The sequence below is a fragment of the Perissodus microlepis genome, chromosome 18 (assembly GCF_051167445.1).
Source record: "Perissodus microlepis isolate ML-2025 ecotype Zambia chromosome 18, ASM5116744v1, whole genome shotgun sequence".
Taxonomy (NCBI): Eukaryota; Metazoa; Chordata; class Actinopteri; order Cichliformes; family Cichlidae; genus Perissodus; species Perissodus microlepis.
The window spans coordinates 18,424,997-18,439,761 of record NC_140478.1 but is presented as its reverse complement, the minus strand read 5'-3'; the positions used below and the strand labels follow the sequence as shown (position 1 = coordinate 18,439,761).

Below are 14,765 nucleotides of genomic sequence, written 5' to 3'. Positions count from 1 at the left end.
CTACAGCAAAGAAGACGGTTCTCGCAACAGCAGACTGATAAAACATATAGAGCATCTTGCTGCTAACACTGAAGGATCTGAGCCTTCGTAGAAGTAAAGCTCAGACCCTTCCTACAAAATTGTGATTTCTGATCCAAATCAATCAAAGTTTTCCTTTACTTTCAGGTTTCTTTGCGGTCCTTCTAACCCACTTGTGGAGGGACAATAATTGCACCTAACTGGGTCTTGACAGCAGCACACTGCATCACACGAGAGCGAATTTGTTCTTGGTGTTTTCATGGCCAGATCACATATAAGCAGCCGTTTTGAATACTAAAAAAAGTGTCATAAACATGAACCGAAAGCCTTTTTCGTTTTCAATTCCAGTACAGTGCTGTTCAGTGTATGTGTTACAGTTCAGGGTGACTCTGGAGGCCAGTAGTGGTTTTAACCTTTGAACTCCCCCATGGATGCCATTTTTGCCTGGTCTCTTTCTTATTGTTGAATCATGAACTCTGACCTTAACTGAGGCAAGTGAAGCCTGCTGTTTTTTAGATGTTGTCCTGCGTTCATTTGTGATCTGGATGAGGTGTTGATGTATTCTTGGGAATAATTTTGGTAGACTGTCTACTCTTTGGAGTCCCAAAGCCTTAGATGTGACGTAACCTTTATAGACAGGTAGATGTCATTGACTTGTATCATTTGTTCTCGAGTTTCTTTAGATCGTGGCATGATCTTTAGGCATACTTCACTTTGTTATACAGGTCCTGTTAAAGTGATCTTTTTGATTCAACAGGTCTGGCAGTAATCAGGTCAGTGTGTGGTTAGTGAAATTGAACTCTGTTTTCTAAGTTAATTCAGAATTTAACAAGTGGGCCATTTACCTTTTCACACAGGGCCAGGTAGGGTCTAACGTTAAATGTTGTTTTATCTGGAACATTTCAGTTTGACAAATATGTGAAAAAGAAGAAATCAGGAAGTCGATGACAGGAATCTGTTTCACTGCCCTGTAAAGAAAATTCTCTCTGAGACAGGTACAAACTCTGGTGATGTTTCTTTGCAGACAATGGCCCAAAACTGATTTAGACTTCATAACATGTGAAGAGGCTGAACATTAACGTGTGTAATGAAACGTTTGTATTATGTCTGACTTGTATTTCCTTTAAGTATCTACACATTATAAGAAACATGCAGGATTGAACAGATAAGGAAACACATTTATTCATTTTAAACAATGTATACATGTTTTACAAAGATAAATCCAAACATGGACAATTTTTAAAAGTCTGAATTAGCATTATGAAAATACAAAGGTGAGTTGGGTGTATTTAGTTACTGTGTCACTGATCTATTTGTATAACTACAAAGCAAATGTAAAAACTATAACATGACAAATGACCGTTTATAGAATGAGTGCAGTTTTTTATTATTTTTTTCTAACCTTTGTAATTAACAAGTTTGTGACACAAGTGAAAAATCTTAACTGCCAGCGTAAATACACAGCTTATATAATAAGCCTTAACTGGTCCTTGTAGCAGCCTCAGTTTTAAAGAACATGACAGCAGTGGTTTTCAAACTGTGGTTCAGTGTGTCAGTACAGCAGGGTAGCTGGACAACTACAGAATAATATGCAGTGAAGCAGAGCTCAGTGGATGTAATTTATGTGGAGAAAATACGTTTGCTGTATTTACTTTTGTGTTTTTTGTTTTTACAAAAGTACTCATGAGTCTGAGGGCTTCCAGGTGAAGAAGTTGATTCCTTGCAGCTCCTCAGGTAAGTACTCCTGCTCTACGGGGTCGCTGAAGGCTGGGTTGTATTTGTAGCCTTTCGAGTATCCCAGCTGTTTCATAAGCCTGGTTGGGGCATTGCGGAGGTGCAAGGGGACGGGAGGCAGGGGACCTTTGTGGCTTCTCAAACAGGTCTTCACATTATCATAGGCCTTGTAGATCGAAACAGACTTGGGTGCTCGTGCCAGATAGACCACACACTGAGCGAGGATCACCTGTTGATCAGCAGATGAAACAAAAGGAAGAAAACTGAGGTGAAGACAACTTTAGGGTTGACAAGACAGGAGACTTCCAGTCACTGATTGGTCCACTGACCTTACCTCACATTCAGGCATCCCAATGAAATGACAGGCTTGGAAGGCAGAAACAGCCTGAGTAAGAGCGGCGGGATCTGCCATACCTGAAAGACAAGAAGGATGCTGCAGAATAAGAAGCACTTTTTAAAAAAACATTATGACTACTTTGTCAAGCTTCCTCTCTCTCTGTCATTTCAGTCCAGTCAGTAGTTTCTGAACTATTTCCACAGACAGCGATTTATAGAAGTGTTCCTGAGCTCGTGCTGTGGTTTCCATGACAACACCATGACCGTTTTTAATGCAGCATCACGGGAATCTGATGTTGATTTTCAGCCTTCTCCATTATGCACAGAGATTTCTTCAATCATCAATCTTTTGATAATGTTATGTACTATAGATGATGAGATATTTAAAGTCTTTATGTTACATTGAGGAAAATTATTCTGAGTTCTTTTTTTTAACAATTTGTAGATGCAGTTTTTGGCAGATTGCTGAACCTCTGCGCTTTACTTCTGAGAAACTCTCTGCTTCTCTAAGATGCTATTTTATATCTAATCTTGTTGCTGTAATATTGCCAATTACACTAATTAGTTGCAACATGTTCCTCCAGCTGTTTCTTTGTAGTACCTCTTACTTTTCCAGGCTTTTGTTGCCATGTCTCAACTTTTCTGAGACATATTGCTGCCACCTAATTCAAAATTGTCTTGTTTTGTCTTAAAATTGTACAATAAAAAAGTATAAATAGCTCTACTGACATAATAAAGCCAGATGGGGTTAGGAATGTAGAGAAGAAAAACTGGAAAAAAGTGTAAGAAGCCTTTAACTTGGGGATGCACTGATAATGTTTAAAAAAAATATTGGGCTGATAGCAGTGCCCGTATCTTTTTTTTTCTGTGTGTATTTTGATTTTCTTGCTATTTATTAACCCCTTTGTGCCAGGGGAAAAAAAGGTCAATACACACCGGATGATTGCAGCTGGAAAATTCTAAAATATATAAATATATATATAAATGTAGAGGTGACATAATGCGATAATTAAATTCACCTACCCACATCTTCACTGGCAAAGCGGACCAATCTGCGAGCCACGTAGAGCGGATCCTCGCCACCCTCAAGCATACGGCCCAGCCAGTAGAGAGACGCATTCTCATGGGAGCCTCTCATAGACTTATGTAACGCTGATATGCAGTTGTAATGCTCTTCACCTTTAAGTAACACACACACACACACACACACCCAACTGAAATGTTTCTAACAGATAAGAAGATTTTTCTTCAGGTGGCATTCCATCAGCAATTTTCAAACCAAGAGATTGAAGGTCATTACATACTGAAAAAAAATGACTTTATCTAAAAAAAACAAGGACTGATCAGGCAAAAATAGATGAATACCGTCTCCATTAAAGTCATTAGTCAAGCTGAATGATGGCTTCATCTCCCAGTGAAGCAGGGAACAGTAAATCTCCATCTTTTGGGACAGCTGCCTGTTGTGTAACAGGACAGTGTGGAGGACTAATGAGTCTGAGGAGTTCTGTGCATGATGAGCAAAGGTGATGAGAACAGCTAAAACTACAGCAGACTAAAAAAAAAAGCACTGATTATAGGTAAACCCAGGCCTTATAAGTTATTGTAATGAGCAAAAACATTAAAATATCAGTTAGCTATGAATGCAATAAAAAAAAAAAAAAAAACAGTCTCAAAGCGCTTCATTTTATGAATCTGGTATGAATGAATAACACACGCTGCTCTGACGCTCAGCTAAAATACGTGCACTGCACTCACAAGAAACACACGGCACACCTAAATACCTAGCAGGGGCAAAGAAACGCAAGAAATAAGGTTCGTCCCCGTTATATAACGGTGATCAAAGACACTGGGGCGTAATATGATAGAGCTGTTAAGCTCAAAGCATGAAAGTACTCATGACCAGTGCTATAAATGACGCTGCCGAGAGGAATTTAAAAAATGTGGATTTGTAAAGTATGGAGCGATTTGTGCTGCCTAGGGCTGCCGCAAACGATTATTTTGATAGTGGACTAGTCACCGATTATTTTTGCGATTAGTTGACTAATCAGATCATGCATCCATTGGACTTAAAACTTACAGCTTATTGCACCAGCATGCATCTGCTCTTATATAACTATCATTAACTTACAGCTTTAAGTGTTTAAGGTATGTGCTAACTAAAAATAAAGACAAGATGATAGTTTATTAAATTTTAATGAAATTTGCAGATTGTTTCGGTTTAATAAACTCCTTGCTATCTAAAATATAACGGGACACTGGAGTATATTCTGGAGCATCTCACACTTCTGATAATCAGCTTTCTGCTTGACGTTTATTCAGCTGTGCAAAAACTATAACTTTAATCTCAGCCAAAGCGATTTACTCAGGAACAAATAAAATACTAAAAAAGCCAAACAATAACATTTTTTAAGTTATCTAAGTGACTTATATATGTTTAACCTGAGTAGCGAAAGACGGCGGTGGGTTTGAAAACGATTTGCCGGGAGTCCGGTGTTCTCACGGGCTCTAGTGAGCCTTGCCCCCGGCTAGCTATCGAGCTAGTGGGTAACAGACGTCTCCGAAAACGTCGGAGCGATTTGAAAATATGTGGTGTCTTGATAAACTGAGCAGATATTTGAGGTTTACACAGTTACATTCTCGCCTGAAAATATGTTAAACGTTTATTTTGTGACCCAGAAAGAATAATAAGAGTAATATTAAAACTAACTAGCTGCCGCCATTGTTGGAAACTGAGCTGGGCTGCGCTATGAATTCTGGGACAGAGCTACTTCTTCTTCGCGGTTTAACGGCAGCTGGCATCCTTGTACATGCAGTGCTGCCATCTTCTGTTTCAGTCCGTTATTACACTCTTAAATCCTACTACTTATTCCTGCGTCTTTTGTGATCTTACAAAGCTTCAAACGACGCGTCGACTATTAAATCAGTCGTCGACGATTTTGATAGTCGACGTAATCGTGACTAGTCGACTAATCGTGGCAGCCCTAGTGCTGCCCACATCCTTAAAGACAAAGCCTCTTCTTTTATTGAAACAACCGTTATCCCAGGACCTCTGGTGACGTTTTCCAGCAAAACAGAAGTAAAAAAATTAACAGTTTCAATAAGAAATTAGAGGCAAGAGGCCGGTAATTTCTGCCTCTTGGTCCCACCTGCAAAAACATTTTCCACATAAACAGGATTCCATGTAAGAGTTTTGGAAATACAATTGAAAACAGAGGGTGAGGATGATGCAAGCATGGGTCACAGTGTTATGAGCTGGAATATTTATTCAGGCCTAGTTGCACATAGTGACACCCAAAAGACCAGCTTTGATAAAAGGAACTTAAAAGAAAGGAGCGTCGATGCTAAAATGACAATGTGAGTACATCTGCGCTTACCAGCTTTATCATAGAGAATGTGGGACCTTTGGAGACCTTCTTTGACATGCTCTTCTGTCACTAGTATCTCTTGAGGAGAATCGTCGGGTGCCAAGAGGTTTGTTTTGGACATCTGAGCCTGAACAGCCAGCTGGAGACTATTGAGCCCGACTCTTGCGTCGCCATCACAAAGGTAGGCCATGGTGTCCAGGGCTTTTTGTTGAATGTAAATCTTTGGTCTAAAAACATTAAAAATATACACTGTATCAGTGCCACTACTGTTTAATATGGAATAAAATTTAAAAAGTAAAAAATAGATAATGCTTAAATGCCTTTCATCATGAATATTCTCAGTGTTATGCTATTCTGTTTTAACTAGCGCTCATCTCAAAAACATATCTTGATATAAGTCACTCTGACTGGCAGCAAAATGATTTTATCAGTTTTGTCAAAATGTTGTTTTTTATTTTCCCCCCATAAAAAATAATTAACTAAAACGATGGATTTGTGTAATCTACCTTAAACAGATAGTAGATTATATACAATCATCAGCTGGCAGCTAACAGGTGATTATAGCTTGTGCCGAACCTCATCTGTCAAACTATCAAACAAAACCAAAGCTGAGACGATTGCTGTGGCTCCATCTTCCGATACCCACTATGTGAGGAATACAAAGATAGTGAGGTTTAGGTGATATTTGGTCACGTGTGACACTACAGTCGAGGAGCTTGTGGGAACCTACCTGTGTCCATCTGTTTGGTCTTCATCTTTGGGGTTTGTCGAATCTTGTCCCTGGATTCTGATCCCAAGTGTGGCCACAGCTCTGTTCAGGATCGAGCCCATCGCCTCCGCAGACAGCTTCTCCAGAACCAGCACCTTGCACCTGCTCAGTAGGGCAGCATTCACCTGGAAGGATGGATTCTCAGTGGTCGCTCCAATCAAAGTGAGTGTGCCACACTCCACATGTGGAAGGAAGGTGTCCTACAGACGCAAACACATACAGATCCAAGTGAGACTAATTTTACTGGGCATTCAAAAAGGATCTGGACCAATCCTTGTTTCTATTAGACATTGCTGTTATATTACTGTTACACATAATACAGGATTTCACAGGATGCTAGAATTTAAAGCTTCAGTTTTCAGAATAAATACAGTATAGTGCCAAAAGTAGTAATTGGATGTCACCCATCCAAATCATTGAATTCATGTGTTCTAATCCCTTCCATGGCCACAAGTCTATAAAATCAAGCACATAGGCATGCAGACTGCTTCTACAAACATTTGTGAAAGCTGCAAGGCTGAGTCGTTGTCATGTTAAACCCTATAGATTAAGAATAGGATGCTACTCAAGTTCATGTGCATCTGAAGGCAGACAAGCGAATACTTTTGGCAATATTTGGTACCAGTAGTGAAGCAGACCTTTGAATAAACTACTGCAAATAAAGGACAATGGATTATATTGATTGATACAACCATTTAAGATTTCTGTAAAACATAAACATGAACCATTTAGTTACCAATGAATTAGGAGACAAAATGTAAATAAATCGTTTCTACTTATTATTATCAGTCGAAACCCCAAAAATGTATGTTTCCAATAGATCAAAGACATGAGCTGGAGAACTCGTGCTGTTTTTGAAGGGATAAAGATGGTCCCGTAAGCTGTTTATACATACATATACACTCCTGCTGATATACAATCTTATTGTCAGGGGGAAGAACATAAAAAAAATCTGATGTACTTACAAGTCTGCAACAAGCAGAGTACAACTTTCTGCTCTAAAATACCTCCTCACCTGTTGGGATTTATTGAAGCGGTGAATTTCATCGATGAACAGGATGGTCTTCCTCTTGCACAGTCGGAGCTCGTTTTGCGCCTGCTTTATCACTTCTCTGACCTCATTGGTGGATGTACTGGTGGCAGACAGAGTTACAAAGCGAGCCGTCCCCTTCTTCTTACTGGTGCTGGCAATGATGTGGGCTAGAGTGGTCTGAAATACAGCGAGCCACATGGAGAGTAATTTAACGTAAACTCACAGGCAGAACATGTAATGCAGCTTTCATCGAGAAGTTTCTGTGATGTGTAATCAAGTTAAATGAGCTGATTTTGTGACTCGTCTATTCAATGAGGAAACCTGACTGCGGCAAAGCAGTCGACAGGAGGGTCAAAGAAGAGATAAGGTGTCAGAAAAGCATGCCGACAAAGTCTGGGAATGGCTAGTGACTGCTCAATGATCCACGCTGGCAGCTCAACATGCCTAAGGAGTCATTAACAAGCTGTACCACCAACTGAGCAGCCACAGACGCCATCATTCACTCTTTCAACACGACATAAAAGTTCTACTTGAATAAAACAAAGAGTACCACAGCTGAAATTTCACTTAAATCCACTGTATTGGATATTCAGCATTAATCTAGACAATAATTATTTAAAAACATACAAGAAAAAAGGTGCAAAATGGACAAGCCCCAAGTTTCATGCCAAAACTGAGACTGTAATTATTAGAATATAAGAAATTTACATTCGAATAATTAATCACAATAATTTTTAACATTTTTTTTCTCTTACCCACAATAATTTCAGCAATTTGTGGATTATTAATTCAACAGAAAATTGCCATATTACTAAAAGAAAACTGATAAAAGCTTCTTAAATTAAAATATTTTTTGTGTGAAAAATCAGAGTAGAGCTTTAAGAATCACTGAATAGATGAGACTTTAAAAGTTATATTTAAAAAAACACTTTTAAAGCACTATATGGATGAGGTAGAGTGTTAAATATTTATATGGTTATACTGTACATTAACATTTGATAATTTTATATAATGACATTTTTTAAAGTACAAGTTTTTGTTCAATATCCCTGATTGTTTTTTTTTGTTTTTTTTAGAAATTAGAACTCAGTCGGTTCAAGCATCTTCAACTCTGAGTACTAGTTGCCGAGAGCAGGTGATGACTTATTGTTCGGGATATCATTAATGACAAATTAAAGGAAAACTTTAATGAATGATGCGACACGTCTGACTTTAGTCATCTCGGTTGGTGTTTGGAGAGCGTGGCATAGGACATGGACAAAACAGCACAGCACGTGATTCACTTAATTTTGAAACTCATCGCCTCCTTTACAATAAGACATAAAAAGTGATCATACAGAAATACTTTGCATTGATTTATAGTGACCTTTGGAATTGACCCAATAATACCGCCCGGTTATCATCTTAGGGGTGAAGGATACAGGTTTTTCCTTTAATTTGTCCCCTACAAATAAAGTGAGGGGAGCTGAATCAGTGGCAATAAGGTGTTTTAACCATTACATATCAAACGGCAGGAAAATACTAAGCAAAGCGGGGTAGAGATGCTGCATCATACTGGGTCACCTCCACACCTTTCCGCATCCCGGAGGTCCCCAGAGGATCAGCGACGGTATTTCCTGGGAGTCAAGAAGTGGCCGGAAGAGACTTTGCTCTCCTACAACTTTATTTTGCCCAAAGTATTCCTCCAGTGTTTCTGGTCTCAGCACCTCCGCCAGAGGTTTGTCTACTGCAAACAACGTCCGCGGTGACAGACGTTTCGCCGTTTTCAAGCCCTGCCCGCTGGATGCAGGCGCGGGCTGCTGACTCCTCAAAGTCTCTGTACCTGCTGCTCCAAGATCCGCCTCCTCGTTCAGTAAACGTTTCACCCCCTTGCTGGCAGCACTGCCAGGACTTTGTTTACCGACAAACAAACCGTTCCGTTCAGTCTGGACCGGAGGTTTCCCCCTGTTGCTCTGAAACAGCGAAAACACCCCCGGTGACTGCGCGCTGGCCATGGAGGAGGAGCTGGCTGCAGGTTTGATGACAGCCTCGGGACCAGTGCGGGATTTCTTTACGGGAGGTCCGCTCTCGTCTGCTGTGGACGGGCTGCTGTCGGTAACGCCTTTCAGTAGACATATATCCAGATGTCCGTTGATTGTGGCGGACGTGAAGTCTTTAAAACAAACGGGACATTGCACCGAGTCTGGTGCTGCAGCTGTCTTCTCGTTCGCCATGTTGGTTCCCGCTAAACGTTGGACCTTTGATCACGTGACCAAAACACGGCGTTGACCTTTTGACGTTTTCATTTTTAATGATTAAATTTTTCTTTTTAACCAGCTGTGGTGTGGTGTGAAGATTTAAACACATTTTTTAATGAACATTTTGCCTTTCTAGACGAGTTTTCGGATTACGTTCCTGTGTGCGTTTACGTGCCGATTAGACAGTCCGTCACCAGGAAAGCACATTGTGTCGATAGGTTTAAAAAAAAAAAACTCAGAACCTAATTATAAAAAAATAAAATAAAATAAAATTGGGACTTAAAAGGTGAACCACACAGTTTTTTAGCTTCTCTATCCCTCTTTATTTCTAATTTTTTTTTAACTGTTTTGTAAGAGTTCAGGGTGAAAGGTATCTATGCCAGAATGTTTGTAAATAGCTTTGTGTCAAAGTAAAAGACCCTGGAGCTGTTTGTTTGAAAGTCTGAATTCCTCTGAAAAGTCGGGAGCACCTGTATGCCCTCAGGCATGCAAGTTGTGGCTGTGGTTTTGCAAGACTGTGGGAACAAGCATTTTAAGTTTTCAGCAAGTTTTCACTATTCAAATAATTCTCTAATAATTTCTCTATTGTAAATTCTGAATGTGCTTTCTTTATTTCCAGTTGAATGTCTTTTTAAATGACCAATTTAACTGTTCTTCATCTTTATCTAATTGCTTATATCTATAATGGAGAAAATGTTTATTGAACTGTATCAGTAAAAATACACCACTGCAAAAATTCACAGTTCATAAGTTTAAATGATAAACTTCTAAGATCTCATATTCAGGATCAATGTCTATCAGTATCCTGAAATAACATAATCAGCAACACTTGTTATAATTTTACAAAACATTTGAAATACATTGGGGGAAAAAAAAGACACTTAAATCTGACCTCAGTAAATTGAGCAATTCCAGTTGATCAAATATTAAAAATAAAACACAATATTAATAATAATAATAATAATATAGAAAAAAACCAAACCAATAACTAATGTGCCTCAACACTTCTCTGTCTTGTCTGTAAGAAACAATCTGAGACATGCCTCCACCCAGAAGCCAAAAGTGAGCTCAGTGTTGTGTTTGGCAGAACGACTGGTCAAGTCAGAGGAAGTTTCCAGACATGCTGCACATAGCTGTGTAGCTGTGACTGTCCACTCTTAGCCAGATAATACATTCTTGGGATTGTGGTTATATATATTCACACACCCATTATATGTCTTTATTGCACAATATACTGAAGATATGGTGCTGAGCTTAAAACTCTTCAGAGCCACCATGAAGTACTGATTAGAAGTTCATTTGTAGTGTCATTTAATAATTATTATATATGAAACTGATACAGCTGGAATCATTGAGTCTAATCCTTCATGTAATAGTCTTTGTGACATTTGCAGTGGGAATTGCATAGCACAGGCTATTGGTTTACACTGGGTCTGTGTTGACAGCGAGCTGGAAACCCATAACAATTCTCTCACTCTTCAGAGTCAATGCTGTGCTGATTTAATTTAGTTTTTCTTTATTCTGTGATTCTCAGTTTTAAAGTGGAGATCAATGGGACAAGAGTGATATAGAAAATTTAAAAAAGGTCGATTCCTAATACAGCTGGAGTGACTGGACAGCGTGAGAGAGAGCTTATCTCCCAGACACCCTTTGCTGGCACCTGTCACTCTTTTGTCATGAGGACACACTGCCCTTCCTTTAGCTGCAAGTGCTGATTGAAGTAGGACCCTTGGCTGAATTAACAGAGGCTGCGGGAGGTAGAGTAGCATTAATGTCCTGGCAGCTCTTATCCTGAGAAAGTATACGCTCATCAGCTTCACTTGAGAGACTCCTCCTTGAGCTTTGAAAGGCCGTTTGTAGTTAAATATAGGCAAAGCGAGGCTGAAAGGGAAGGATGAAGGGTAAAGTGAAAGCCATGGACAACTTTGTCACATTCTGGGATATCTGGCTAGTCAACAGCATGTGTCTGATTCTTTCCTACCTCTGGCACAGCCTGTATGATTTATTCTACTACAGGAGGCAGCAAAGAGCATTCACCATTCAGGTACATACAAAACCTTCTGATATGTGGGACAATATTTACATGTTAATTGTAAAAAGCTAAAATATCTTTGTGTTTTTAAACAATGGTTATCAGTATTTTACATTTTCTCATTGTATGGGTTTCAATGTAAGCATTTGAATAGTCAGCAGTTGTTCTGTGAAGAGTTTGATTGTCTTAATGTTTTGATGAGCTAGCAGATGGGACAAAGAAAACGTTCTACCTTTGCAAACAAAAACATTATATTCAGATCCAGTCCTTTCAACATGGGGATTATTTTGTTGTTGTAAGTCCTAATGAGACAGCACAGAATACTAAAACATATTTGTTTAATTGCATTTTTTTGGATCTGTGTAAGATGCTTTTGGGGTGCTATGCCATGTTGTTTTAAAATCTAATTAGAAGAAGACATCTTTGATTTATTGAGGTATTAATAAGTTATCTAGGCTGAATGTTAATGGCCCTATTACGTACACATATAACAATACTGTTGCACTGTGAGTTATGTTTTTTTTTCCTCTGAAACACTAATTGTGTTTTTGTTTGCTGGTAATCATTAAAAAGGACCTACAACAAATAGTATCAATCCTACCAAAAACTCTGTGTTAAGAAGAGGTGACAGCAGCAGCGTTTAAAGCAACATCTAATACCAGCTCTTACCTGGTAATCACCATCCACATTGATATGTCCTTCAAGAAGGGAAGAATAGTGTTTACTGTCACATCAGGACTGTATTTTTCTTGCAGAATAGAATTATTCCCAAGGAAGTTATGCTTTGTCAGTTTCGCGTGCGTGCACGAGTGTCATTCTGTCTGTAAACACGATGGCTCGAGAAATTTTCAATGAATTCTGCTAAAACTTTAAACAACCTATGAAAATTAGGCGCACATCCACCAAAGTCATCAAGGTCAACGTCACGATTTATGAGTCATAAATTGACCAAAAAACCCCTATAACGTATAAATTATGATTCCTACATGTGTGGTATGTATCATTAACATATAAAAAGTACCATATAAAGATTTAAGATATCATGTTACATCTGACCTCTGACCTCTCCTTCAAGGTTAATAAATTGATCTGAAGGTCAAAGTGATAATAATGCTATACAGAGCTATTTAAAATTGTGTTTCTTACTTCCATTGTTTATATTGACAGCATACAGGCATATAGGGAAGGATTTATGAGGCTTCTTAATATCATGTTGCTTTGGATCACTGATGTTTTCTTTAAGTAAACTTTAATTAGGTCAAGCTTTCATAATATGTCTTTTATCTTTTAAAAAAATGTTTATATTGGCAATATTAGAGTGATTTATGGGGATTCTAAATATTACATTATAGTTTGCATCCAAATATCATGTCACATTTGACCTGTCATATCTGTCTGTTTTTTTTTTGCCCCAAAACGTGTTATATCTTTAACGAAAGTATTGTCAAGAGCAAGAGAATGAGCTGCCTAATCAGTTAGACATATACTGTAGTGTAATAATATATAATAAGCTCAGTTTATTCATGTCCAGTTGTTGTCAAATTAAACCTATTATCTATTTCCTACTCCTACACAGTGTTTGTTGTATTATGACTTTGTTATATACATTACAGTAACAGGTTACAACCATTTAAATACTTAATAGTTTGAAAACATATAAAATGTTTCTGAATAAGCATTTTTAATCTTATTTTTTGGAAAACAAAAAAAACACTTTTCTTTTTATATTTTTCACTAAACATTTAAGTGAATTTTATTAAACAATAAAATGAATGCCACATGTACCATAACCACAGAAGTAAAAAATAATAAAACAAAAACTATAATCAAAATAATGTCAAGTACATTAAAATGGGTTTCCACAGGGTGAATAATAAAAGCCGGCACTTTGCACTTCTTTTTACGGAAATAAAAACGTACAATTTCCAAAGTATGTTTAAAAAGAACAAATGAAATATATGTAACATAAAGAAAATGAGCTGCCTTGGTGGAGGTTTGCACTTTTTGAGTGTTCATGTTTCTAGTGGTGATTTTTAAGTTAGTAGTATTACTAGTATTATTATTTAAATGAAAGGACATTACACCACTGTATGTGTTAAAATCAATATTCTTGGATAGTAATATACAGTGTTTTAACCCTACAGCTATGTCTTGGTGCATGTATCTATTGGTATTAAGTGTGTTTTTTGTTGTTTTTATTGTACAGTGCATTGAGACTCTTATGTCTATGAAAAGCTCTATAAAGTATAAATAAACTTTACTTACTTAGTTTACTATGTCAAAAGAACCGCTGTTTTCTGCAGATGTCCCCTTACTTGAACATAATCACCTCTCTTCTGCTCTTAGTCTTCTTCAGTTCCTTGGAATAGACTAAAGATTCACTGCTGGGATCAAAATACATAAATATTACCTGATGCATAATAAAAGTTTTTATTCTACAGGTGAAGTCCAGTTCAAGTTGTATACTACACAGGAAAATGATGTTGTGCTCTATTGTACCCTTAGGTTTCATGGAAAGTCTGGCCTCAGCAAGTCTGTATGACACTTCAGACAACACAAGTGCCACAGATGTATACTATATTTGCCTGTAATTCATTACAACAAGACAAACTTATGTACCCAATTGGCCTAAATCCTGTTAAATACAATGCCACGGTACATCACAAGTAAGTAGTTTAACTAAAAATCCTCTGTCAGCGTCAATAGCAGATGAAGATTAATAACTTTGTAAATGCAGAATTTATAGTTGAGCTAGATTATTTGTGTAGTTTAGTACTTGCTTTGTTCTTCTTGTGTTTTAACAGTTACTGTCACAAGGGAATGTCAGCACAATCTTTGGCTTCCTCTTATGCTTATTAGAAGTTGGAAAGTTCTTTGCACAACATTCAGTTTGTTGGGACTGAATTAGGACTGCAGCTGGTGGCGTTTGTGGGAGCACATTAGAGAATCACCTGTAAAGGTACAGTGTACTCTAGTGGCAGAGCATGACAGACACAATAATGTAGTGTCTCTGCTGAATGATGAAACAGACAGGAGATCCTGGCTTTGCTGCCATCTAGCGACTTAGTGATTTTTCGCAGCCTTGATTTAGTGTAGTACATTCAGGGGCTGACATCAGAGCCAAAAATTTTTTCTGCAACTCAACAGTTTTGTCTTTTGTTGTTTGCAGCTCAACAGTTCAGTTCACTTTGTCTCCTATGTGTTTTTGTTTCCATCAGAACTCTTACATGGCATTTTATTT

The 14,765-nt window shown here is 38.0% G+C and overlaps 1 protein-coding gene across 2 annotated transcripts; it reads right to left on the bottom strand.

Moving 5' to 3' along the window:
* Nucleotides 1-1,175: 1,175 nt before the first annotated feature.
* On the bottom strand, nucleotides 1,176-9,518 carry wrnip1 (WRN helicase interacting protein 1). 2 transcript variants are annotated; one of them, XM_084913096.1, is made up of 7 exons: nucleotides 8,827-9,516; nucleotides 7,238-7,432; nucleotides 6,184-6,422; nucleotides 5,463-5,680; nucleotides 3,112-3,267; nucleotides 2,087-2,166; nucleotides 1,176-1,981 (listed from the first exon to the last, which is right to left on the bottom strand). In XM_084913096.1, the coding sequence occupies exons 1-7, from the start codon at nucleotides 9,466-9,468 to the stop codon at nucleotides 1,700-1,702; spliced, it is 1,812 nt and encodes a 603-aa protein (XP_084769222.1). In that variant the 5' UTR covers nucleotides 9,469-9,516; the 3' UTR covers nucleotides 1,176-1,699. The 2 variants fall into 2 exon arrangements, with proteins under 2 accessions (XP_084769222.1, XP_084769223.1); XM_084913097.1 differs by having other exon boundaries at nucleotides 1,883-1,981; nucleotides 2,082-2,166; nucleotides 8,827-9,518.
* Nucleotides 9,519-14,765: the final 5,247 nt, after the last annotated feature.